The following is a 26728-nucleotide window of genomic DNA, read 5'->3' as shown; positions in this document are numbered from 1 at the left end:
CAGCTGCTATAGGCTCAACCCAGAAAAATTAGGAAAAGCTTAAATGTTCACATATACACACCATTTTCAAATTAGCACTTAGTGAATCACTGAATGACTTGTTGTCCACCATTGGTATCAATTTCTGTTCAATGATGACCTGACCTGGAATATCTTATTCAGTTTCATGCAGTAATTTAAGATTCTCTTTTGAATCCACTGATTGTGGGTATTAAGTTCAGACAGGCGGACCTCAGATCAAAATGTTATTTGCCCATTGCATGCGCCCCTGGGGGGCCAGGGGGCCAACACGCCCCCGGGTAACACCTAGTGCGAGGCAGGCTAAGGGAAAAGGAGAGCCCAAGGCTGCGCCATTTACATAAGTCTGCAATGTACACTAATATACATGTGCCTCCTGATCCTCGGGTCTCGGGAATGCAAGGCCACCAATCACTCCATGTTCGGATGCACATCCAATGTCGATGTGCTACTGAGAACTTCAAGCTCAGATGCATTCTTTTCTGTCCGAAAGAGAATTAAAATCAAAGTGATGGAAAAAAGAAAAGAAAAAAGGCTATCCTCCTGTGCACATCACAAATCCTCCATAAATACCCATCACATGTGGATACCTCTGGGCTCCTAAGACCCACAACTGTCCAACTGAAAGACACAGAAAGCCAAGAAGCATTAAGCACACACCGTGATCACCATTTATTCCAGAATCTGGCCCTGGGCCCTGACATAACTGACACACCTATCACTCCCTTCCACTAATGAGGCCAAAAGACAGAAATAAAAGCAGGGACCATTTTCATTTTAAGTGTGGCAGGGTACCTTGATCTTCCCTGTGACAACGCTTATAAAGTGCAAACTTGGTAGGGCTCTCGGTCACAAGAAACTTCTTGAGCAGGGCCTCGATCACTTCCCCGACAGTGTTTGTGCTGCTGATGTGAAGTGTATTCATACAGCCATTGCTACTGGGAGCAAGTTTTCCAGAAGTCTGTGAAGGTTTGCAGAGTTCCATCTGTACTTTAATGAAGCCAGTGTAAATCCCATTTGAATTCTGAAGCAGGAATAAAAACACACACATTAGCTGGGCATTTTAGGGAAGGAGCATATCAAAACAACAACAAAAAAGGAAGGTGAAACACTCCTTCTCTTGTTCTTTTCTTTTTCAGCTCTGTGGCAGAACCTCACTCAAGACTGCCCCTCAGGGAATGACCTCGGGGGAGGTTAACACACTCCAGGAAAGTGCTTCCAGAGGCGAGGTCTGCAGGGCAGATGTGGGGACCAAAGTCCAGGACTCATGCCACTGAAGCTACATGTGAAAGGTCAGGGTCCACGGGTGAGGTTACAATCCCCTGGCACAGATGCTGGCCAAACCACAAGGCTTATTAAAGCTTGGGGATATGTCCAGGCTAACTGCACAAAGGAAACAACATCAACGGATGACCAGCTATTACACAGAAAAGGAAAGTCACAATTAGGACTTTGAAATACTCACGTAACAAGGAGCAGACGGGAAGAAAACAAGCTATTTTCATTCCTAGTGGTACCAGAGATTACCAATTTTGCTTAACCTATTTTATATAGCATGGGATCTGCCACAGCATGGGATACATGATGAGGCATTTCAGACACCTCAAGCAGCAACATTTTTAAAACAAATTCAAGTTATGATGTGAACTATAGACATTATAATACAAGCGCTTGTCTTTTTTTTGGTGGGGGGCGGTGTGGGGAGGCCAGGCCACACAGCATGCAGAATCCTAGTTCCCCAACCAGGGATAGAACCCATGCCACCTGCAATGGAAGCACGGAGTCCTAACCACTGGACAGGCAGGGAGTTCCCAAGCACTTGTCTTTTTTGATTTAACACGGTATTGATGTCTCCTTCTATATATAAGTATGTTTTTAACAGCTTTATTGAGGTACAATTTTTCCATACAAAAAACTGCACATATTTAATATACACAATTTGATGAGTTTAGCACTTGTCTTAACTGACGTAGAATTATTATTTCTTAGTTGCTAAAAATAGTTATAATAGTCTGGTCTTCACTTTTAACTTTTAGTATGTTTAGGTAAAAAACATTGTAATGTTTGATTTAAACAAATCTTCAGGTGTTATAAATAAATGACACAGTTAACACAGAACATGAAAAATCTCCTTGATAGGCCATTATTTTTCTTCCTTTCCACAAGGTCAATTTATAATACTAATTCACTCATTCATTCTTGTGGAAAGTATTATACAACACTTCACATTTTTTTTTTATCTTTGAAGCGACATGGAAACTTGCATCTGTTTTAATCTCTAAGGGGAAGAGGAGGGATGTGGAATTTTTCTGCCTTGATAAAAACCGTGTTTGAAGAAGGAGAAGTATGACTGCTAGAATAATGAGGAATAATCTTGAGATCATCCGCTGTCTCCCCTTTTTGGTGGAGTCCCCCTAGGGAGGGATCCTTTATCACAAGGGTTTATATTTAAAAGCTCCTCCCCAAGGGTCAGAGAATTCAGTAGGGCCTGTTCTAACCGGTCGCCCTGTCCTTTGCTGAACTCTGTCAGTTCACAGTCAATAGACTGCCAGGCAGGGGTCCAAGGGCCCTGGACACTGGCACCGAGGGATGGCAGGGGCCTCGAGGAAAGTCATCAAGTGGATGGGTGAGGCCAGACCAGTTAGAGGAACGTGCATCTGGCTCTGCCTTGGGTCCCCTTTCTTCGTCACTAAGCCTGTGCTTCTCCCTCCTACACGCTTGCTCCCCACCGAGATTCTAACAGTATCGGCACAAAGTTGCAGGAGCCTGAAACAACAGTGTAGAAAGCTGAGTATTACATACTCCATAATACACATTTTTCTCCAGCTGAGAAAAATCCGAGCTCAATTAGATCCCAATCCACGGGCACAAGATCCTTTTCCTGACACTTCCAAATTTATTTACACAAGATAAAACTTATCTAAGGCCTTATTAGAATCTGAGTTACTGCCCATGTGCTAAACAGGCAAGGGATTACACTCAGTGTTAAAAATCCTTTGGGGGTCATAACGTGTTTTAAAATAAAATTTTAGGAAGTGCTGATTGATTTTGAGATAAAGCTACTTCAAAATACAGCTTTCATTTGAAAGATGCAGAAATATCCCATTCTCCGGTCCTGTATACCTTGACCATTAAGGTTCTGCAAGTATGATTCAGAGATTTTAAAACATACAGACTGTAGTACCAACAACTTATAGTTGTCTTTCAACACGTGTCAACCTAAACAGTATTATTAGTATGGGTGCTCACCAAGGTCATCTTCAACTTGTCTGTGACTGCTAAGTTGTATTTATGAACTTTCTCTTTGATTTCCTCTTTGCTGAGGTAATTGTGGGTTTCCTTATCTTTCTCCACATCCTAGAAGAAAAATAAGCCAAGTCACACATGAGCAATCACAGAAAAAAATGCAGATAAGCCAGGATTCTTTTCACATTCCATATAACAACAACTATGGAGCACTTTACCTTGACACACACACACACACAAATCCTATGAACTTTATGATCTTTATAGCTTTACAATCTTTACCAGCAAAAAGTATGGTAGTTAATAAGTGTTAAACTGGCACTAATCACTGACCTGACCACAACTACCAAGAAGGTCATTTAATCTTCCAAGCAAATCCTCATGCCAAGACAGAAGTAACCAGACTTCCTGGACCCACCCACTCTCATCCCCTGCCCCTCCCAGTCTCACCCCACCCTTGCCTCCCCCCACACTCTGCAGGGGAAGATTTTAGTTAAATCCTCTCATCACTGTGAAACATTCACTAACTGTTTTTTTTTTTTTTTCACTAACTGTTTTTGTCTAAAGAGCTCAACCAGTGCATGACATCATGCGATGGCTAATATAAAATCACTGATGGCCACACTCCAGAATCTGTTGGCCCCATGAAGTCCAGTATACCAGGCACCTGACTTATATTACATTTATTTATCCCAACAACTTAACCAAGTCGGCATTTTTACTAGATGAGATCAAGTTCTAAGAAGTAAATCAACCTACTAATAAAAACGTAACTGCTCTGCAGAAGGGCTGGAGCTTACCTGAAAAACCTGATTCCAAAGCCCACCAACCCTCAGTAACTCCAAGTACTTCCATATGGGATCCCCATTTAATCCTCACTAATTAGCATCCCCTTGTTACAGACAGGGACACTGAGACTCACAGAGTTCAAGTGGCTTGCCGGAGACAACCCCACGAGTTAAGAGACCAAACTCAATTTTAATCCAGGTCCTCCATGTTGTTTCCACTAAATCGAATAGATCCCCACCATTCCCGTGTGGGTGTTTGAAAACGTAAAGGAAAGGCCTGCATAATCAGATTCAAACCTGAGAAGCAACTCAAAAAAGATGAAAGGTCCTAACAATCTTCAGGACAGAGAGGAAGAACAGTAAGATCGGATGACTTCTCCCCCAACCTCTTCTCCAGCCAGATAATCACCCCAACCTCACAGCTGGAGGTTATCCAAGCAGGTGTTTGCTCCCACCTACGCACTGTGAGCTACTGTGACAGATACACATGGAACGGCCACGACAGAAACTGCAGGAGAGCTTTAAGGGTATAAAATCCATTCAGGTCTCAAGTTCCTGGATTGGAGACCCCGAAAGGGGTGTGCTGACTACAAGTCATCTCAGTAACTTTTCGATTCCAGACCTGTCCTAGTGTGGGCTGAGGGGTCAGTGTTGGGGGGACGGCATGGTCACGGCCCAGCTTCAGGAGCAAGCCTCGAAGTCCCTTGGGAGCATTCTATCTACCAATGTAAAACCCCAGTGCAGGGCTTCCCTGGTGGCGCAGTGGTTGAGAGTCCACCTGCCGATGCAGGGGATACAGGTTCGTGCCCCAGTCCGGGAAGATCCCACATGCCGCGGAGAGGCTGGGCCCGTGAGCCATGGCCGCTGAGCCTGCGCGTCTGGAGCCTGTGCTCCGCAACGGGAGAGGCCACAACAGTGAGAGGCCCATGTACCTCAAAAAAAAAAGAAAAAGAAAAAAGAAAAAAAAACCCAATGCAGTCTTATTTTTGGTGTCAGTGGTTAGGGGGAGAAAAAGCCGTAGATTAAAATAACTTTTCAGAAGCTTCAATGACTATTTCCAACGTGTCTCTCACATTTCTCTGCTGGCCCTGACCCTTCCAATCCACAATTAGGCAGCTACAGGCCATAGCTAAAGTAGAAAATGAGACAGTCTCTGTTTCAACATTCATTTTTCACTATGAACTGTCCAAAGACTCTTCAAAGCATATCCTAAAAAGTATATAGTAAGAGGGGGGAGGGATAAATTAGGAATTTGGGATTAAGAGATACACACTACTATATATAAAATAGATAAACAACAAGGACCTACTGTATAGCACAGGGAACTATATTCAATAGCTTCTAACAATTTATAATGGAAAAGAACCTGAAAAAGAATATATGTATCTGGGGACTTCCCTGGTGGTCCAGTGGTAAAGAATCCGCCTTCCAATGCAGGGGACGCGGGTTCAATCCCAGGTCGGGGAACTAAGATCCCACATGCCGTGGGGTAACTAAACCCACGCGCCTCAATGAGAGAGCCCACATGCTGCAACCCACAGAGCCCATGCACGCTGGAGCCTGTGCACCACAACCAGAGAAAACCCGCACACCACAACTAGAGAGAAGCCCAAGCAGATCGTGTGCCGTAACGAAAAGATCCCACAAGGCTCAACAAAGATCCCGTGTCCCGCAACTAAGACCCGATGCAGCCAAAAAAAAAAGGAAAATAAATTTTAAAATGTATCTATAGATGTATAGATCTATAGATCTATAGATCTATAGATGTATCTATAGATATATATATATATAAAACCGAATCACTTTGCTGTACACCTGAAACATAGTAAATCAACTACATTTCAATTAAAAAAAAGAAAATAATTATAAAACAAAAAAATTCTTTAAAGACCAAAAAAAGTATACAATAAGAGATTTTCCATTTCATGGGGGTGGGATGTGATGATGGCAGGGCAAAGGGTGCTGGGAAAGTGCCGCATTCCAGCCAGACCTGGGCCTAGTCTGGGTCTGTCACTGACTAATCCTGTGCCCTGGGCTACTAACCTGTCTGCATCTGCTCCCTTGTTTCCTATCAAATAAAGGGACTGGAGTAGACATCTCCAAGGTGCTTCCTGCTTGCAGAGATTTGCTTCCCCAGTGTGACCAATGGGACAAGATGATTCCACTCAAGTAATCGAGGAAACCAAAGGCTCACCATTAAAAATATATACAACAGCAAATTACATGAATATTGTAGCATAGATACACCCTAGGGGCTTACTACTTAAAGAAGAAGGAAGCAGTCTAAGAATGAAGAGATGGAGAAGGGGTGATGGGAGTGATTAAGAGCAAAGGGCAGGGTGGTCAAGTTATCTTGGTCAGTTTTTTGTTTTTCATTTTTAAATGTCTGTTCAATTTATTTGCCCCTTTTTTTTTTTCTTTTGGCCACGCCACGAGGCTTTCAGGATCTCAGTTCCCCAATCAGGGACTGAACCTGGGCCACAGCGGTGAAAGCGCCAAATCCTAACCATGAGACCACCAGGGAACTGCCCCATTTTGGTGAGTTCTTAATCACAGGTTTTGCTGATGCTACTGGACTTAGCATCCACCCTGAGGCCTCCTCAAGTCAGCCTTCCCAGAAGCTTGAGCAAAGTCAAAGGAGCAAGCCAGTCTGGCAAGAGAAACTTGCTCTGGGTCATCCAAATACAGATAACTGAGACATGCTTGTATAACCACTCTGCTGTCTTCATCAGAGATTAAACCCCAGGAAACTGTAGGAAGCAACGACAGAAAACAGGTGGACCCAAAGATCCCTTCCAAAGCTAAAATCTCACTATTAAAAGTGAGATCAACTGGAAAGCAAATCCCAGAGAAGCAGCTAAAACCTAAAGGGCTATGATCCTGTATTTCTTTTCATCGAAGTATAATTGACTTACAATATTATATTAGTTTCGGGTATACAACATAATGATTCAATATTCTTATACATTAGAAAACAATCACCACTGTATTTTTTTTTTGGCCTTGAGTCACAATAACAGGAAAAGAGTTGCTTGCATTATTTCTGATGAGAAATTAGTTGTCTTCTTTTTTCAAGTGAGATATAATTACATATAACATTGTATTTGTTTCAGGTGTAAAGCGTAATTTTATATGTGTGTAAGAACGATCACCACAGTAAGTTAACACTCATCACCATACATAATTTTTTTTTCTTGTGATGAGAACTTCTAAGATCTACACTGTCTTCTGTGGTCTTGTTTTTGTTTGTTTTTACTGCACTCCGCAGCTTGTGGGATTTTAGTTCCCCAACCAAGGGTCGAACCCGTGCCCCCTACAGTGGGAGGGCAGACTCCTAACCACTGGACCGCCAAGGAAGTCACTGTGATCTTGTATATTTAAGTCAACTGAGGCAGCAACTGTACACCAAGGCCACAGATCAAGGCCTATTCATTCAGCAAATATTTGCTGAGCAGAAGCTGTGTGCCAGGCCTTGCTCTGCGTGGGGATGTCAGACACCACCTCCTCCCTCATAGCACTTCCTGTCCAGCACAGGTGGAGTATGAGTGAGGAATGTCAAAGAAAAAAGGCTTCCAAGATAACTAAGCACAGTTCCTCTGAGTGAAGGAGTCTGGCAGCAGAGGGAAAGGCACAGGAGTCTCAAGCTCAGGCCCTGGAGCGGAGGACACTGGTTTCTTTTAGTGTCAGAACTGGAGAAAGTCTCCTGATCTGGAAAACGTCTGGATTGTTTGCCACTTTAAAAGAGACCCCCCGGGCTTCCCTGGTGGCGCAGTGGTTGAGAGTCCGCCTGCCGATGCAGGGGACACGGATTCGTGCCCCGGTCCGGGAAGATCCCACATGCTGCGGAGCGGCTGGGCCCGTAGGCCATGGCCGCTAGGCCTGCGCATCCAGAGCCTGTGCTCCGCAACGGGAGAGGCCACAGCAGTGAGAGGCCCGCGTAACGCAAAAAAAAAAAAAAGAGAGAGAGAGAGACCCACCCCCCACCTCTTCCTCTCACACAGGGAAGAATCCTGCCTGTCCTCCAAACACAGTGCCTTTGGGAATACGGCTATCTTCGCAGGACGGAACCCAGAAGGGAGGAAGTAGGTACAATGCGTACAGAAGTGAAATCAAGAAGCAGAGGGTTAAAAAAAAAACCCGTGTGGTGGGCATGGAACAGAGACAGCGGAGCACAGACGTTCACCTTTAATTGTATGGTGAGGAGAGGAAATGGCACGGGCGCGTGAGTCTGTGAATGCACCCATTATTGTTCTTGGCAGCCGAGGAGGGTATGATGCCACGGCTGAGAGTGTTTGTTTGGGAAGTTACAGGTCATCTTTTTTTTATAAGCCACTTTTCTTTTACATTCCCCAAACCCTCCAGTTTCTCAGAGGGAGAGTTCTTCCATGCAAAATTATAAACCCTAGACTCTTCTCTCATGTTTACATCTAGCAAGCAAGCCCTGGACAGCTGCTCTCGGGTTTGCCTCAGTTCCTGGGTGGGGTCACATCACTGTATTTACACCGGTGACCTTTCATAAAGGACACGCCCTACCTCGCAGACACACAGGAATCCCAAGCACTGTGGCCCCGCCCTAGGCTAGAGCAGATTGTGAATCAAGACTGTCCAAGAATATACAGACCCCTACAAACTTGGACAAAGGGTCTGGATACTGTTTATACCCTTCTTGCTAACTTTTCTGTAATTTTGAAATAATATCAAAATTAAAGTTTTTTCCTTCCAGTTTTATTGAGATATAATTGACAGACAGGACTATCTAAAATAATTTAAGTTAAAAATGCAACAATAGGGCTTCCCTGGTGGCGCAGTGGTTGAGAGTCCGCCTGCCGATGCAGGGGACACGGGTTCGTGCCCCGGTCCGGAAGGATCTCAGGTGCCGCAGAGCGGCTGGGCCCGTGGGCCATGGCCGCTGGGCCTGCGCGTCCGGAGCCTGTGCTCCGCAACGGGAGAGGCCACAACAGTGAGAGGCCCGCGTACCGCAAAAAAAAAAAAAAAAGCAACAATAAAAATAAACCTAACAAATATAAGGCATCTGAGAGTAACTATGTGCGAGAGAAAGAGGGAGAGCGAGAAGGTGAATATGGCACTACTGCTCCCTCTGTTTGAGCCTGGTGAAGGCTCTGTGGTCTACCGCTTAGGCACACTTAGGTCTGAATCGCAGCTCTGCCACGTTCTGGCTGTGTGACCATAGGCAAGTTATTTAACCTCTCTGAGTCCCGGTTTTCTTATCTCTTTAGAATGTGAAAAGCAATATGGACTTTATAGAACTGTTATGAAAATATAACTCATTTATTATCAACAACTATTTATTGCCTGCCTACTGGTGCCCATCTCTGTACCAAGCACTTAAAGCCGGGAGAGACCACTGTGGTCCCTGCCTTTCTGCCTTTTCTTGGCTCACAGTCTAGTCAAGTTTGTCTTACTCTCTGCCCCACCCCCTGGCATGTGTGGGGTTGTTTTGTTCGCATTATAGACCTCTTTAAAAAATAAAACTAGTGACCCTTTTTTAAAAATGCAAATAGCATAGATTCCTTGACTGAGTGGAGGACAATACATGCACTGTGCCCGTGACAGGGGCATGACAGACAATAAGAGTGTCATCACCTCCCCACTGGTGGGTCCTGCCGCTCTCTCATGGGGAGCAGCTCTGACTCCTGGCCAGGTTTGGGGTCCAGCCTGTGTCAGTGGAGAAGGGTAAACTTACCAAGTCAACAGGTGCCTTCTCTAAGTGAGGCTCCATTCCAAATTCATGAATTCCTACTTTTCATCTTCTCTCCAGTTGTAGAAACAGGCAGTCACCTACTCATGTCCCAAATAGACTGGGGTACCCAGTGCAATTACAGATAGAACAAATGCCAGCCTTTTATTGTGTATGGAATAAAACACCAAGCACCTTTCATCCTTAAGACCACACTTCCCTGGACCAGTCAGTCCTGCTGCAAATGGAATTCAGGGATAGCTCAAACGGAATGGAGTCTAGGTAATGACTCCTTCGCATGTCTTTCTTCCAGGCTCTGTTCCAACAAAGACATCAAACCAAGTATCGTGTACCTAAACAAAACAGAAAAATCTCTTCTGGGAGAGATCCTTCTACTGCAATCAGGGAGGGACCTACAAGCAAATCAAAGCAGGTTTGCACATAAGCACAGTATGCAACAGTGATTTTCAGGAACTAGTGAGCAAGCCGTTTGGGGGGCTCAAAAGAAACTTTCAGCAAGTCAGGTTAGATGCTCCTGAACTAGATTTTAAAGTGTGATTAGCAGGAAAACACTGTCCTGAGATGTCCTTTAGGTGTGCAAAGTGGAAACCCTGTGATGAATACAGGAAGGGCTGTCACACAGAGCTAAGCTTGCAAAGCCCCAAGAGGGTCTTTTAGGCTGGGCACATGTCTTGCTCAACCCTGATGAATGTGTGCCAAGAAAGGCCACGGGAGACAGCTTCGTATTTACAGTTGATGTCTGTCAGACATTCCTCACTTGTGGTACCACAACCTCTAAGATGTTAAAGTAGGCAGAGGTGGACTTCCTTGGTGGTCCAGTGGTTAAGACTCCATGCTTCCACTACAGGGGGCGTAGGGTCGATCCCTGGTCCAGGAAGTTCCACGTGCCGCAAGGAGCAGCCAAAAAAAAAAAAAAAAAAATCAGAAGCACATTAAAATGCTGAAACAGAACAAAACAACAACAAAAACAACTTTAAAAAAAGTAGCCAGAGGTGCTGAGGGGACCCAGAAAAGTTTTCCCAGACAAGGGTCGGTATGGCTGATATACATCATTGCCATCCACCAGCATTATCTGCAATGATGGAAACATTCTATATCTACCCTGTCCAAAAAAGAAGTGACCAGCCATACATGGTATCTGAACATTTGAAATGAGGAATTGAGTTTTAAATTTTATTTCATTTTAAATAATTTAAGTGTACATAGCCCCATGCAGCTTGTGGGACTCCAGTGGACAGTGTGAAGCTGTACAGTAATATGCACAGGTGTCAATGAACAACTAGGAAGGAAAAGCCATAAAGCAAAGTAAAATAATATGTTACAGTAAAAAGACAACTGTTCTAGAGCAAGGAAGAGTCTATTCCTGAAGGAAAGAACCAGAACACTTGTTTCTGGGGTGTTGGGTGTTGCTGTTCTTGACCTTAAAAGAACAGCTTGCTGCTGGCTGCTGTGTTCTCACCGCACCAGGGTTGATCGCAGGACGAGTGCCACGTCTAGAGTCACGCTTATCTTGGTGTCCGGCCACGGCATGCTGATTCATCCTGGCCACTCTCAGGTTGTTCCCCCTGACACACGGGAAGATTTTTTCTTTCTTTCTTTCTTTCTTTTTTTTTTTTTTAAATGGCAGGATATAGAGCTAGGACTCTATTTCCATTTAGATGGGGATTCGGGGACTCATCGTGCCCGAATTTAGCTTGTAGGCAACTCTTCTATGCAGCCATCTAAGATGTTCGCTGCTCCAATAGCAAAGAAAAAGGAGGGGAGGGATGTGACAGCCCCCTCACCTTCCTCGGTTCAAGATATGCATCACTGTTACCTTGGGGTGGGAAAAGTAAATGGACAAATGGAGGGCAGCTAAGAGGGCAAGAGCAATGCACACAGCACTGTCAACAGCAGGGTGCCCCGTGGACGCTAATCCTCCAAGAGGTCCTGTGGACAGAAAGGGCTGCGCCCCTTCTCCTCCACTACCTCCCACTGCGCTGATTCCCAATGCACTTTAGAATGCTAAAGGCTCTGAGAAATCCTGCAGGTGAGAAACCCGCATAGGGTGCACACAGCAAGGAAATCTGAAGAGAACAGACCTTTAATAATGTTTTAAGTGTGACATTAATTAACTATGAGCAAATGGGTACATTATATAGGTACAGATATTTCTTTTCTCATCAATTATTCACTTAGTGAGTAGATTCTGTATTCATTAAGAATATATTAGCATACCCAAACCACCTCTGTTGAACCCAACAATTTTAAACAACCTCTTTGTCCGCAAGGCTACTTGTTAAACAATAACAAAGAGAACGGCAGAAGGGAGTCTAGATGGGTATTTTAGAGGACTTCTAAAAAAAAAATGGGCCGCAAAAACAACTGGGCAGCAGCCTTATAAGGACGCAATACTGTACTAGCCTTCTCTTACGTGCACTTGTGAAAGAGAGAGATGGAAAGATCAAAGTGTGCCATCTACTGCCTTTAAATTCTCCCAGCCTTACCCCTACCACTGCACCGCCCTACCACTCAGCCCACTTATCTCTCCCCCAAGAGTACCATGTGCTGCCCCCCCACCAGCCCCCTCACCTTGTGACCCCACCCAGGAAGCCATCCTAACGACAGCAGCCTCAGGAACCCCTGCACTACCCCATCAATTCAGATTTAGCATCGCAGCGCCTTTTACGGTTTGCTGTTTCCTGTGTTTACTCTTGCCACCCAACAAGTCATGTTTTTTTAAAATCTTTCACTCCCAGAATTGGAACGAGCTGGATGCTGGGAACCTAGGAGGGAGCTCTATCCCTTTTCACCTGATTCTGTCTGGTCCCAGAGCCCACAGCTACAAGACTGCATTTAAAACCCGTCCCCTTTTGTATATCTTATCGATCTGCATCGTTTTGTTTGCTTCTCAAAACTGAATGCATCTGCACGGGCACACAAAAGGCCTTTATGGTACCAGATACAAAGTCTGATACGCTTCTGCTATCCATCTGCACCATCAAAGAAGAGAGTCCTTCAAAGCATGCCCCTCGAATACCCCCGCACACCCAGGGCAGGAGAGCAGGCCCAGGCCCAGCATGTTAATAAGATTAATTGCAGTTGTGATACACATTAAAAGCGTTTCATCTGGGCCTTCCATGACCTCACTTTGTAAACCCCCCAGTTACCAGTCTGCCATACCCTATATGGTTGTACTTTTAAAACCGGGTCGCGTGCCAATCGTCAAACAGCCACTCATTTGTTTGGAGCCAGAAAACAAACTTGGAGGTGGACCAGTCTCCCCAGCGTGCCCCCAGCTGGAGGTCCCAACCTCAAGGCATACCAGATTACACTCAGACTTAAAAATCCCAGTTTGACATGTTTTCAAAGGGAGTCAATTAAGATGCTATTCATTTCTGAAAGGTGATACATTTCACAACTGGCTTAAGTTTCTTTAAATTCTAGGCAACAAAGGAAGGAAAGATTATGAAAGGCCTCAGAGCCAAGCACATCCAAATGCCGCTCGATAATTAGAAAAAGAATGTGGCCTGAGGTGAGCCAGCACTCCTGCCCCTGCCCCTCTGCCACCGGCCCCCTCTGGCCCCCCTCTCTGAGATGTCGGTAAGAAGAGACTCAGGTTTCCAAAGGAAGGCATGGCCTCAAAAACTCAGTTTCCTTGACTATTAAGAGAGCATTGGATAATAGTCCCTTTCAGCAGTAAGTTTTCTAAGATTCTGTACCATCTACAACACCACCCTAATCAAGTCCTTACGAAGTCCACTGGGCAGTAGGAAAATTAATGGGAAAAATACATATAAGAGATGTATTCCCAGGAGGGAAGGGAGACTGGCACTACAATGTCAAGCGGTGACATAACGCCCGCCCTAAATTTTAGATTAAGACCTGTCACTGTTCAAGGCTCTGCGGGTCACCCAGCAGCCGTCCATTTCCTTTGGCAGCAATTACGAGCCACAGCTCCCTAATTCAGGTCACCCCAGGGACAAGAGAGGCTCGCTCAAAGGTCAGGGTTTGGAGGTCAGGTCTGGTGACCACCACATCCCTGGTGAAACCTTGGGACCTTGGCAATAAGGGGAGGTTCCAGAGAAAGGAAGTGAGCAGGCTCATCTGGAAGGAAGCCAGACAGGAAGTATGAAGGAACACTGCAGCAGCCAGGGAGGAGGCGGGTGGAGCCCATCTGGGAGACTCAGCAAGCTCCAGCTCCACGACAGCAGGGATCCGAGAATGAAGCGCAGAGGCTTGCAGACCAACGGAGTCATCCCCCTGCCAGCTGCAACCGAATCTGAACAGAGGACGGAGAGCCTCAAGCAAGTAAGAAATGTCTGTAGGCCAGCACTCCAAGAAAAACTATCAGAAGCAAGCTTGGTGTCTTCTTCCTTGCCAATTATAATACGGAGTCTGAAGTCTAAGTTGCCACCACAGGACTTCCCTGGTGGTGCAGCGGTTAAGCATCCGCCTGCCAATGCAGGGCACACGGGTTCGAGCCCTGGTCCAGGAAGACCCAACATGCCGTGGAGCAACTGAGCCCGTGAGTCACAACTACTGAGCCTGTGCTCTAGAGCCCACGAGCCACAACTACTGGGCCCGTGTGCCACAACTACCGAAGCCCGTGTGTCTAGAGCCCGTGCTCCGCAACGAGAAGCCACCGCAGTGAGAAGCCCGCGCACCTCAACGAAGAGTAGACCCCACTCGCCCCCGCACAGCGACAAAGAACCAACGCAGCCAAAAATAAATAAATTAATTTTTAAAAAAAAAAAAAAGTTGCCACCACAGAATAAAAGGAGATTTAAAAGCAACTTAGGGGCTTCCCTGGTGGCGCAGTGGTTGAGAGTCCGCCTGCTGATGCAGGGACACGGGTTCGTGCCCCCGCCCGGGAGGATCCCACATGCCGCGGAGCGGCTGGGCCCGTGAGCCATGGCCGCTGGGCCTACGCGTCCGGAGCCTGTGCTCTGCAACGGGAGAGGCCACAGCAGTGAGAGGCTCGCGTACCGCAAAAAAAAAAAAAAAAAAAAAGCAACTTAGATTTTCAGGTGACACAGAGTTTAAAAACGTAGATGACAACAACGTGTTCAGGTTGACAATGTCCAGGGAGACAATCACATCCAGCTCCTCTAAGGCCTGGATTTGTAAATCTTCAATTCTTACTCAGTGCAGCCCTACTAATGCACTAGTCCAAACACATCTGTACAGCTCGCTATCATACCAACTGAGGTGCCGAGATAGCACCACAGGAGTAGGGAGAGAATCGGCAGCCCTTCCAAGCCACGTGTCCAGACCATGAACGTTTTTTTTTAATAGACAAAGGTGAAAGTCTGAAGGGGCCCATGAGGAGTTAAGCTGTTTTTTATCACTCTTGCTCCCATTAATTCAATCCACAGCCTCGTCCTGAATTCTCCTCCCCACCGCACCCCACTGCACTCAAGATGGCTCTTCTGATTAAGTCTGTTCATAGCCCTAAAAGGCATGGCTGAAGTACCAAGTGTACGAGGACTCATTCTTCTCTACCCATGTATTCTTCGTAGGCAATACATGACGCGCTCCACTCTCCGAAGGACAATGATCTGTGCAGAAAATGGGCACACGGAGAACGTTTACAGATTCAGCTCTACCTCAGCTGTCCCGGGTGTGGGTTTTATCTGAGGAATCACCTTCCTCCTTCCTACCAAGGAGGTGACAAGACTCGGGAGTAATTAAAAGGTAAGTTAGAGCAATTCATACAGAAATCAGGGGGATCAGTGCCTTGAAGAGCCTCACACAAGTAATTGCTAAAGATACTCTTTTCTACAGAAATCTCTTCTTGCCCTCCTGCTTCGCTGTGGATGGGGTGAGAAACACGGAAGACTTCAGGAGAAGACTTTCGGCGGAGTCTTCCGTCAGAGAGTCAGAGGCAGAGTCAGAGGCTGGGGTGGGGGGGTGAGTCAGGTGACACCCACAGACAGGCCAGAAGAGAGACTAGGGAGGCAGACCGCCCCCCCCGCCAGGTGACCCCGCCAGGCCACGCCTCCCACCTCACTGACCCCAGCCAGGGGGCTCAATCCTGGCCCAGACGTCCTGCCCTGGAGGGTTCAGGCGGCCGAAACCAACACTTTGAGAACTTCACACTCTTCTCAATACACCTCCCCCATTCTGCTTCCCTTTCCTTTCTGCTCTTCTTCCAAAACTGGACGGGCAGAATTAGCCAAGCCAAATCCCTGGAAGGGGCCGCGCAGCAGGGGGGTGGAAGCAGCTGCATCCCCCAGGTCCAGATACCGCACCACACCCTGCACACCTGACTCACAATTCTTTAAATAACTTGTGATGGGGAATCACTCTTATCCCTATTTTGCAAATAGGAAAATGGAGGTTTAGAAGAATTCATGGGCCCAAGAACGTGCAGTTAGTGTAGGGGCTGAGGTTCACAGCAGGTCTGTCTGATGCAAAGCCAATTCAGCCAAGAAAGGAGAAAGAGGAGAGAAGGACCGTGGACAAAGGCAGTGAAAGTGCGTGGGGAGACCCTCAGTTTTGTGCATCACTGGCTTCTGGAGGCTTAGGTGTTTGATACACAGTATTCAACCTGAGTTTTGGAGGCTGAGGTACTAACACAACTAGCAATTTACTAGGGAATTGGTAAACTGGCCAGGTCCGCAGAGAATTAGTTTAAAAATCACAAACTATATGCCCAACGTTAAGGAAATGGCAAAATACTTTCATACACCTTAAGAGGGACCATACAGGAGCTGTTAACATGAAGCCTAAAGAGAGATTTTAATGGGGGAAAAAAAATCAGAGGGAAAACTGCACATCCAGTATAACAAACTGTGCCTCAAGACTAAGAGGAAATATTCCAAAATGTTAAAAGAGTTTATGCCTGATTGGTAAGATTTGAAGCTTTTTTTTTCTTTCTGTAAAAACTTTTACAAAATTTTCAAAAACTTCTCTGGTCTGTATGACTGTTAACTGGGGAGGGAGTGGGGAGTAAAATCTAGTGGGGCGGGAGAAAAAGACTTTCATGTATTAAAAAAAAATTAAATTAAAAAACAGCCTTGGAAACAAAAGTAAACAAAAGCAGTGCAAGCCCTCTGCCAGAGTAACTGAACACACTTTGATGTGCCGACTGCCCCTGACGGGCGAGCCACCCTCAGGGAAACAACTCTGACATTGAGAACAGAGGCACCAAAGTGACAAAGCTAACGTCAGCAGCCAAACGCGCTTACAGAGGTCAACATATGGAAGTTGCTAGAGAGAGCAAACTAGAGATCTCCCAGGTGACAATAAGCCACTGCGGTCTGGAAAATAAAGAAGGCTTCCCTAGCTGTTAAAAAAAAAAAAAAAAAAGACTGCTATTGCCAAGGACAAAAGGAAAAGTAGCTTTTTAAACATTACCCTATTAGTCGACTAATTTATACATAAAAGCTGTATTCTAGTTACCCTGGAAATTGAATTGCCATTAATTGGCAGTGGGGGGGGAATTTACAAGCAATTTATATTTTCTTTGTCGTGCAGGAATGTTTCTGTCACTTGCACAAGGGGAGGGCTCACACACCCTCCAGCTCCGTTTTCCTCCAGGCGTGCACAGGAAGCCCAAGGCCTGGAGGAAGTGCCCTCCCGCCCCGCCTTTCCTCAGTGCTAGGCGTCCTCTGCAGCCCGGCTGCCCTGCTCCCACCCGTTGCCCCTGGCACCTGGAGCCGGTTTTGGGGTGCTGCTCAGCTGAGAGGTGTGGGCTATAAAGTGAAAGGCAGACCTGAACTGGGAGAAAGAAGAGAAACTGAAGGTAACTTAAGGAACATACTGGCATTAGGGGTGTGAAACAAACATGTGGATCAAAGTTGTGTGTACTTCACTCAACTGAAGATCTGGACAGGAAGCAAATAGCAGACACTGAAAGTGTAGGGTCAATGCACAGTATTCAACACAGGATATGCGCCTGCTTGGAGCTGCATCCTTGTCCCCAGGTGGGGCATCGCCTGAAACAACAGTGTCCCGGAGGGCATGGGTAATCGGTTCATCCAGTACATCTAAGGAAACTCGAAGACAGGGACTATACATCCCATCACAACGTACAAGTTCTGGGCCAGATCCCTTGCACAAAGGCCGTTTCACCTTTCCACCCCTTCACTTAGGCCACTAATGTGCACACACCACCCCGAACTTTTTCATAGACTCCTCTAACACATGACAAAACAAGGCTTCTCAAACAGCTACTTAAAGAATGTCCTAGAAATGAGAATATTTAGATTTGAAAGGCATTAGCTCCCCAAGGTTAAACAGGCCGCTTTCAACTCCTGACTATAAAATCAATTCTGATGTGATGCAAGTTTTTCTAGGGTGTGTGTGACATGTGAATTTCTTTCAATTTAGGACTTTTCTTCCTTAGAAGTAATTTTTTTTTCCTTCCAAAACATCAAAATTAAAATAGTCAACTTCCAAGTCCCACTCTGCTGAGAACCATCCCCCAATCACCAAGTTGTCTGAGGCTCCAAGCCAGATTTTTTTAAAAAAAGAACTGGTTGATTGGTAACTGCCCCAGGCTGGCAGGGTGATGTGTGATGCTTATTTAAGGAAATGAAGCACTGGCCCAGGTCTATATTTATATATATATGTTTACTTATTTATTCTTTTTAAATTTATTGGCGGCCTTGGGTCTTCATTGCTGCGCACGGGCTTTCTCTAGTTGTTGGCCATCAGGGGCTACTCTTCGTTGCAGTGCACAGGCTTCTCATTTCGGTGGCTTCTCTTGTTTCGGAGCACGGGCTCTAGGAGTGCGGCCTCGGTAGTTGTGGCTCACAGGGTCTAGAGCACAGGCTCAGTAGTTGTGGTGCCCGGGCTTAGTTGCTCCGTGGCATGTGGGGTCTTCCCAGACCAGGGCTCGAACCCGTGTCCCCTGCATTGGCAGGCGGATTCTTAACCACTGCACCACCAGGGAAGTCCCTGGCCCAGGTTATTAAACACAGGTTAGAGCTAATGTAACCCTCAAGAGCCCTTGAGGTGGAAAGTTAACCCCACTGTATAGATGCATAAACCCAGGCAAAGGTCACAGAGGTAGCATGTGAACATGAGGCCTGGGCAACTCCAAAACCATGTCCTTTCTACGCATACCAGATGGCCTGGAGAGGCCAGGAGAAAAATCTGTTGCCAACTAGCTGGGTGACCTTAGGAAAGTACATAACCTCTCCAGGAGTCATTTTCTTACCTCTTAAAAGGAAAAGAAGACTTCCTCTCTCCACCCCATCAGTCTCCGTGCCCACAAGGAAAGAGAATGGGAGCAGTGACTGTGGAAGGAGAGAAAGTGGGCATGCATGCATAGCCGGCCCTTCCCTGTGTCCTCAGTGGGGGCCAGCATCCTGCTCTGACCCTGTAGGGGGGCCATCCCCAGCACAGCACAGGAGGTCAGCCTCGGATGGCCCCTTGCCAACAGGGATAAGCTGCATTCTCCACATCGGCTTTATCTGTTACCAGCAGTACAGGTAAATTTTTTGGTCTCTATCCTTATTCCAGTCTTCTCAACTGATTCAGAACTCAGGCAGGGAAGTGGGATGTAGTCTGGTCCTGTAAAATGGGAACATGTCTAAGACAGAAATTCTATTGGTCTAGAGTAGAAGCTATAGCCCCCTTCTCTCAAGGAACTACTGATAGAAAGAACACACACGCACACACACGCGCGCACACCCCCCAACTGAAAAACATTTCCCGACACTAACGAATGGAATCTGTTTACTAGGCACACATAATTTCACAAAAATAAATATCATTTCCCAATCAAAGCAGGTAATCCATATTTTTGAAAGCACAGACGTTGTTTTAAAAAGCAAAACACAGGACTTCCCTGGTGGTCTAGTGGTTAAGACTCCGCGCTCCCAATGCAGGGGGCCAGAGTTCAAGCCCTGGTCAGGGAACTAGATCCCACGTGCTGCAACTAAGAGCCCGCATGCCGCAACTAAAAGAGCCCTCATTGTTGCAACAAAGATCCCAGGTGCCGCAAGTAAGACCTGGCACAGCCAAACAAACAAACAAACAAATAAATAAACACTGGAAAGCAAAACACAACTTAGAAATGCACAAAGCCTCTAAGGCTCAGGCAGAGGAGGATGGGTCCTAGAGCTGGAGGAGGGCCACCCTCCTCCAGCTCTCCTCCAGGCAAGGGGCTTCTCCCACCACATTCTGACCTTGTCAACACTTCTGAGCCACTCCCATTTCAACTAGTTTCTCTCCCACTTTCTTTTCTAAACGCACTTCCTTCTTAATTTTCATGTGAAAAGATAAGTCAACCTCACCACCAAGTAGTAATTTCCTTTCTAACTGCTTAGTCAATGGACCAATTTTAGTATTCAACAAATATCTGTTAAGCACGTAAATATTTAGCCAACAGCTGTGTGAGGCACAGAGACAGGACAGTGAGCAGAGCACAGCGTCTGTCCTTCAGGGCAGGGCGGGACATGAAAAGTGGTTTTAGTGGAGGATAAAGTGACAGATGGTCCAGAAGAGAGTGCAGGAGAGAAAAATCTGGGGAAGGCTCCCTGGAGGAGGTGAGATCTAAGCTGGAACCTGCCTCAGATATTTGCAAATTCTTCTGCAAAAGATAAAGTCATTCCCAGTTTGCTTCCCCATCAAACATGCTATCCACGGTGCTTTGTGACCGCCTGGAGGGGTGGGATGGGGAGGGTGGGAGGGAGGGAGACGCAAGAGGGAAGGGATGTGGGAACAGATGTATATGTATGACTGATTCACTTTGTTATAAAGAAGAAACTAATAAAAATAAATAAATAAAAACAAAAAAAAAAAAACATGCTATCCAGAGCTCTTAAACCAGAGAGGAGGAGCTGGAGCACCTAATGGAAGGCTTCTGAATACCAGAGCGCCTAGCTCAAATCGACTAATTTTAGACAAAGAGAAAATACTTTAGCATGCTGCTAAAGGGTATGTTCAGAGTTTGCTTTAGTTAACCACTCTGACTTATCGGTAGTTAGAAAGAAAGAAAGACAAGGGGAAGGGAGGGAGGGAGGAAGATTTCAAATTTGTAACAAATAAAAAATGGTTTTCCCTCTTTGTGTCCCATTTCTTTCATCCTAAAACAGAAAATAAACAATCGGCATTAGGCAATCTGTAGCCAATTCCATTCTATACCTAAATACCACAAGCATTTGCTTAGTACTTGGGCAAGAAAGTTGACTACAGCCTGAACTTCTCACTGCATGTCTTGAGAAAACACTGAACAATGTAAAACACACATGAGCAACAGGCAATAAATGTGGACAAAATGCTGTTTTCCTTCCCTTCCCAATACCACCCAAGAAGGGGCTTAATCACGTTTCATAACCTGAGAGCAACTGCAGGTCTACCCTATCCTCTTAAAACCTAAAAACTAGCCCAGCCTAAGACCAAACCAAATTCCAAAGTTAACGATGGGAAGTTCCAGAAAGCTCAGCTTTCACGATGCACAATGGCACCTGCTTATTTTCTGCAAAGATACATCAGTCTTGGGGATTTCGGCTGCATCACCCAGTACCTTGCAGCTCCAGCTTCAGATTCTGTTACTAACTCAGCCTCATTTCCCTAAAAACGCCCCCTAGAACTAGACAGATTCCCCTTCATCCTTGGATTCCTGCCAGTCAGCAAGTCTGCAAGGAAAAAGCAGCCCACTTTCAGATGATCACTGCTATTATGTCAATACTAGTTGAGCATTTTCCCCATTCCTTTAACAGAGATTAATGAGTGCCCCACACCGTGCAAGGTGCTTGGGGAAGACTCAAAGACAGACCGGACCCTGGAGGAGCTCAGTGTAGGGGAAGAGGTGGCAGTGCTGGCCAGTTTCTCTGTAACGAACTCGCACTCAGCAACAGTCACTGTGCATGTCACCATGTGTCAGGCACTCGGGCCGGTGTAGTGACTGCCCTCAGTGGGTTCAATGCCACCGCTGTGCAGGGGTGAGCTGTATTTATGTTCTGCAGAATCATTTCTAAATTGCAGACGTGACGACGTTCTATCCCTTCATACTTAAGCATGAATATCTTAAGAATAAGGTCATTCTCCTGCATAAACAAAACACCCTTATTATCATACCTAAGAAAATCAATAATTTCGTTTCATCATCCAATATCAATTCCATATTCAGAGTTCCCTATTTGTCCCACAAATATCTTTTATAGATGTTTTTGATCCAATCAAATCAAGGTTCTTACCTTGGTTTGTTATGTCCCTTTGGACTTATTTTCATAACTCTGTTGCGGTGAGGTTCCCCCCTCCTCGCCGCAACTAGAGAAAGCCTGCACACAGCAACGAAGACCCAACACAGCCAAAAATAATTTCTCTGCATATTCACTAAAATGTTGGCATTCAAAGAGAGAAATAAGCACAAGTATAAGTGTGGGGAGGAATGCCACGTTCTAGAACTTTAAATTTTTCATTTGCAGGTAACTGAAGCATTGGGTATATCAAAAGTTCTAAATTGCTAAGTTTAAGGACAGGCAACCGCTGATTCACCACAAATTCCCAACAGCCTGGAGAACCTCAGCAATCCTGGAGGAAGAGAGCAAGTGAGAGAAATCATGCACGTCTCAGCTTGGTCACCAGACACCCTGGGCAGGCCTATCTGTTGTTTTCCAACCGATTTCCTTCCCTGCAAAACAGAGATTATAGGCTGGACTCTCATTCCAGTGAGAACTGACAGTAATCAGCAGTAATCCAGTTATTTCCCAGGGGAACAGATCAATTGAGAAGAAAGCAAAGCTAGAAACTTCCTGGGAATTTTCAGGAAGACTATGCAAATATACCAGACCTTTAGGATTCCATTCAATTGGCATTCAAAGGGCCCAGTACTGTATGCATGAAACAGTGGGTCCACGTTGTAGCCACAGGAGGATTGAGCTTCTGCCCTGCAAAAGGCTGACTGCTTCAAAATGCTATCTTGGGGCTTCCCTGGTGGCGCAGTGGTTGAGAGTCCGCCTGCCGATACAGGGGACACGGGTTCATGCCCCGGTCCGGGAAGATCCCACACGCCGCGGAGCGGCTGGGCCCGTGAGCCATGGCCACTGAGCCTGCTCGTCCAGAGCCTGTGCTCCGCAACGGGAGAGGCCACAACAGTGAGAGGCCCGCGTACCGCAAAAAAATAAAAAATAAAAAAATAACGTCTGTCAATTGGGCAGTCTGACTGGACTCAGATAAATCAGGTTAAATCATCTACCTTGTGCCAAACACTCACACATATATTAATCCATTTAATCATCACAACAACAACCCTGTAAGATAATAATAATCATTACACATGTGAGGGACTTCCCTGGTGGCACAGTGGTTAAGAATCCGCCTGCCAATGCAGGCGACATGGGTTCAAGCCCTGGTCCGGGAAGATCCCACATGCCACGGAGCAACTAAGCCCGTTCGCCACAACTACTGAGCCTGTGCTCTAGAGCCCGCAAGCCGCAACTACAGAGCCAGTGTGCCACAACTACTGAAGCCCGCGTGCCTAGAGCTTGTGCTCCTCAACAAGAGAAGCCACCACAATGAGAATCCCGTGCACCACAACGAAGAGTAGCCCCACTTGCTGCAAGCAGAGAAAGCCCGCACACAGCAACAAAGACCCAACTCAGCCATAAATAAATAAATAAATTTTAAAAAGATCGAGAAATCATTACACATGCGAGAAAACTGAGATAGATTAATCTGCCCAAATTTTATACAACTGGCTGAGAGGGGAGCTGACATTCTAATCCAGATCCATGCAAATTCTGAAACTTTCCACAATACTTCACTGCTTTTCTGATTTTAGAAGATGATTTAGCAGTAGCCTTCAATAAAGTTTCCAGTATACCTTTTAAAACCAGAAATCCATATTCCTTAAACTAAAAAACAACATTGAGAAGTAATGAGAAATTACAGGTATAAACCACACAGAATAAGCTTGCACTCCTAAATGGAATTCTGTATTTTCTAAAACCCACATTTAGCCACTAGAGAAGGCCAAAGTTTAAGAAAGCACTGTATCTTTTTTTTTCACCAGTCAGCGCGCACCACATCTTTACTAGATTGTTATCCTCTTCTCTTTATCCGTGTACATATTTAGAAACCTGATTGTTATTTGAAAAGTTTCTTCCTTTTACCTATTGATTCAGTAGATAATCACACAAGGCGGCCTTTGTGGCAAATATTAACTGTGGTTCCTGCTTTAAAAACCTATTTCTCCAAAATGGCCCCAGGGGATGAAGGGGGGAGGAGGAGAGAAGACGGGGTGTTTGAAAAGAGAAGTACCAGTGTGGGAAAGATGCGGGGGGTGGGGCGGTCAACATTACATCTCTGCTCCAAATTTGGTACTTACGCAATTACTTCTTCTAGCACTGGGCACTTTTTTCCCAAGAAAGTGGTCCCTCCAGTTTCTATTTAAAGCTTTGAGTTTTATAACAGAAGACACAACACAGTGTTAACATATAACAGCTAAATTTATTGAACGCTTGACACTATTCTAAGCACTCTCCATGGATATCCAAAGACCACACACACACACGCACACGCACACGCACACCTATCAAACCTTAAACCTTGCTGTGGAGCCCTCATTCCCAGCCAAGCAAGATTCAGAACCCACATTCTCCCAGAAACACCACACCAGGGACAGCAAGAAATTTCTACTTCTACAGAGGGGTGGAGTGCTGGCCTCCAGCTAGAGCCTAAAGACCCCATTACACACGGAAACAGCACGCAGCTACATTACAGGTTAAATAATTCAGTGTGCCTTCTCCCCACACACACACACACACCCCGTATCTCACCTTCCATGCTTCACTCGGTTCTCTTCAGCACTTACCACTATTTAAAATATCATATATTTAGTCATCTTATTTATTACTGCCTCACCCACAAGAATCTGCACTCCCTGAAGACAGAGATTTTTCTGTTTTGGGATCCAGTCCCGAGGGCAAGTCCTGGTACACAGGTGGTGCTCAGTAAACATTTCTGAACAAAAGAAACAAGTAGGTTTTGGTGGGCATAACATCCATGATAAGGATTCTTTCTGAGAACCTGCTACACAACAGATAAGTCAGATAATTTTATCTAAAAAAATGTTATCACCACTGTGGACAAAGAATGTTGCCTACCTTATCAGTAAACAAAGGATGTTGTGGCCAGCAAGCCCTCAGCCACTGTGGCACCCCCGGTGGTGCACCCTGAGGGGACTCAGGATGGGAAAGCACAGGACACAGGCTCTGGATAGCTGAGGTGCACATCAACGGAGTTATGTCAGTGAGCCAGACTCCTGCATCTTCCCATACAGAGAAAAGCGCTAAATGCACTAACTTGAGAGGTCTGGTTTTCTTTAATTAACAGTAATCTTTTGGGGACTTCCCTGGTGGCACAGTGGTTAAGAATCTACCTGCCAATGCAGGGGACACGAGTTCGAGCCCTGGTCCAGAAAGATCCCACGGAGCCGCGAAGCAACTAAGCCCGAGCATCACAACTACTGAGCCTATGCTCTAGAACCCGTGTGCCACAACTACTGAAGCCCGCGCACCTAGAGCCCATGCTCCACAACAAGAAAAACCACAGCAATGAGAAGCCCGTGCATGCAAGGAAAAGTAGCCCCCGCTTGCCTCAACTAGAGAAAGCCCGTGCAGCAACAAAGACCCAACACAGCCAAAAATAAATAAATAAATTTATTTAAAAAAAAAAAAATCTTTTGATGTTCCAACTACCTGGGGCTTTTTGTTTGTTTGTTTTGCAAATACTCTGGCTCCTCCCTTAGCTCTTCAGACCTATCTAAGAGGCTGCCTCCCAGGCTTAAGTCCTCAGTACTTCCACCAAACAAAACATAATTCTCAGCTTTTAGGGTGTGCATTTGTTTCAGTCGACACCACTTACACAAGAGCATTCTAAGTTGAACTTGTCGCTGCTACAATTCGACTGAGTAGTGGGGCCAGAATCCAGACCCAGGGCCTCCTGCACAAGGGCTCTTTCCCTTTGCAACATGCATTCTTTTTTTTTTTTTTTTTTTTTGCGGTACGAGGGCCTCTCACTGTTGTGGCCTCTCCCGTTGCGGAGCACAGGCTCTGGACGCGCAGGCTCAGCGGCCATGGCTCACAGGCCCAGCCGCTCCGCGGCATGTGGGATCTTCCTGGACCGGGGCACGAACCCGCGTCCCCTGCATTGGCAGGAGGACTCCCAACCACTGCGCCACCAGGGAAGCCCTGCAAGATGCATTCTTGATTGTAAAGACTCAGACACAAGCCCTGGTGACACATGTTCACAAGTAAGGAACCACTGAGGGACGTTCCACTAACCAGACTACAGACTTCAGCGTTTAACAAACTGCAAGACAGGAAGTTGATGGGGTGAGAAAGCCAGGTGACTGCCTTCCAAGTCCTCCAAACTCAAGAGACCGGAGAGCCGTGTCCTTGACAAGCCCCTCCACAAAGGAGATTTCCAAACCAGAAGGAACTGCTGGGATGAGAGAGAGGCAAGTCAGCAGAAACAAAGTTTGCTCAAAACAAAACCAACAGCTTCCCTGAAAGGAATAGATTTTCCAAAAACGTATCCATTTTGTCTAATTTCCAAGTTTTCTGAGTTGGGTATATATTATTTTAGTCATTGGGGAAAGTCTATTTTAAAAAGAAATTCCCTTGCTTTTATGAGGAAAAACAAATGATAGTGTCACCCCCATTTTTAAAATATATATATTTGTGACCTACTCCTTAAAGGTCAAGAAATTTGAGTCTAACGACAAAGTAGTATAGCCTTTGTCCCTCACAGCTAACAGCACCAAGCCAGGTTCAGGCAGCAGTTTTCTCACCACACAGGCCAAGGCAAACTCCTCAGTATTCACAGCTTCAAACACAATGAGATAGCTCGTTACCAGCTTCCTTTAAAATGCCTGTTACAATGACTTCTAAATGTAACTGGTTAAGGAGAAGGGAATTGTAAGCAAGTGGAAAGAAAGAAGTATCACTAGTGCAGTTATCTTCTAGTTTTCCTTTTCTGGAAAAAAAACAGAGGACTTGTTTCCAGCAACATTAGA

General features: G+C 45.8%; 1 protein-coding gene across 1 annotated transcript in view; it reads right to left on the bottom strand.

Moving 5' to 3' along the window:
• Positions 1–26728, bottom strand: part of RASSF3 (Ras association domain family member 3) — a gene marked incomplete at its 3' end in the record, with an annotated part of 73657 nt that overhangs the window by 3931 nt on the left and 42998 nt on the right. Inside the window, exons 2-3 of the mRNA XM_079715542.1 lie at positions 3268–3375; positions 814–1042 (exon numbers count right to left, since the gene is read on the bottom strand). Of these exons, the coding sequence (XP_079571668.1) occupies positions 814–1042; positions 3268–3375 (337 nt within the window). The remainder of the gene's footprint in view (positions 1–813; positions 1043–3267; positions 3376–26728) is intronic.

This window comes from Hyperoodon ampullatus (genome assembly GCF_949752795.1).
Source record: "Hyperoodon ampullatus genome assembly, chromosome: 11".
NCBI classification, from domain to species: domain Eukaryota; kingdom Metazoa; phylum Chordata; class Mammalia; order Artiodactyla; family Ziphiidae; genus Hyperoodon; species Hyperoodon ampullatus.
Note: the sequence above shows the minus strand (reverse complement) of the source record. Positions and strands in the feature narration are given on the sequence as shown.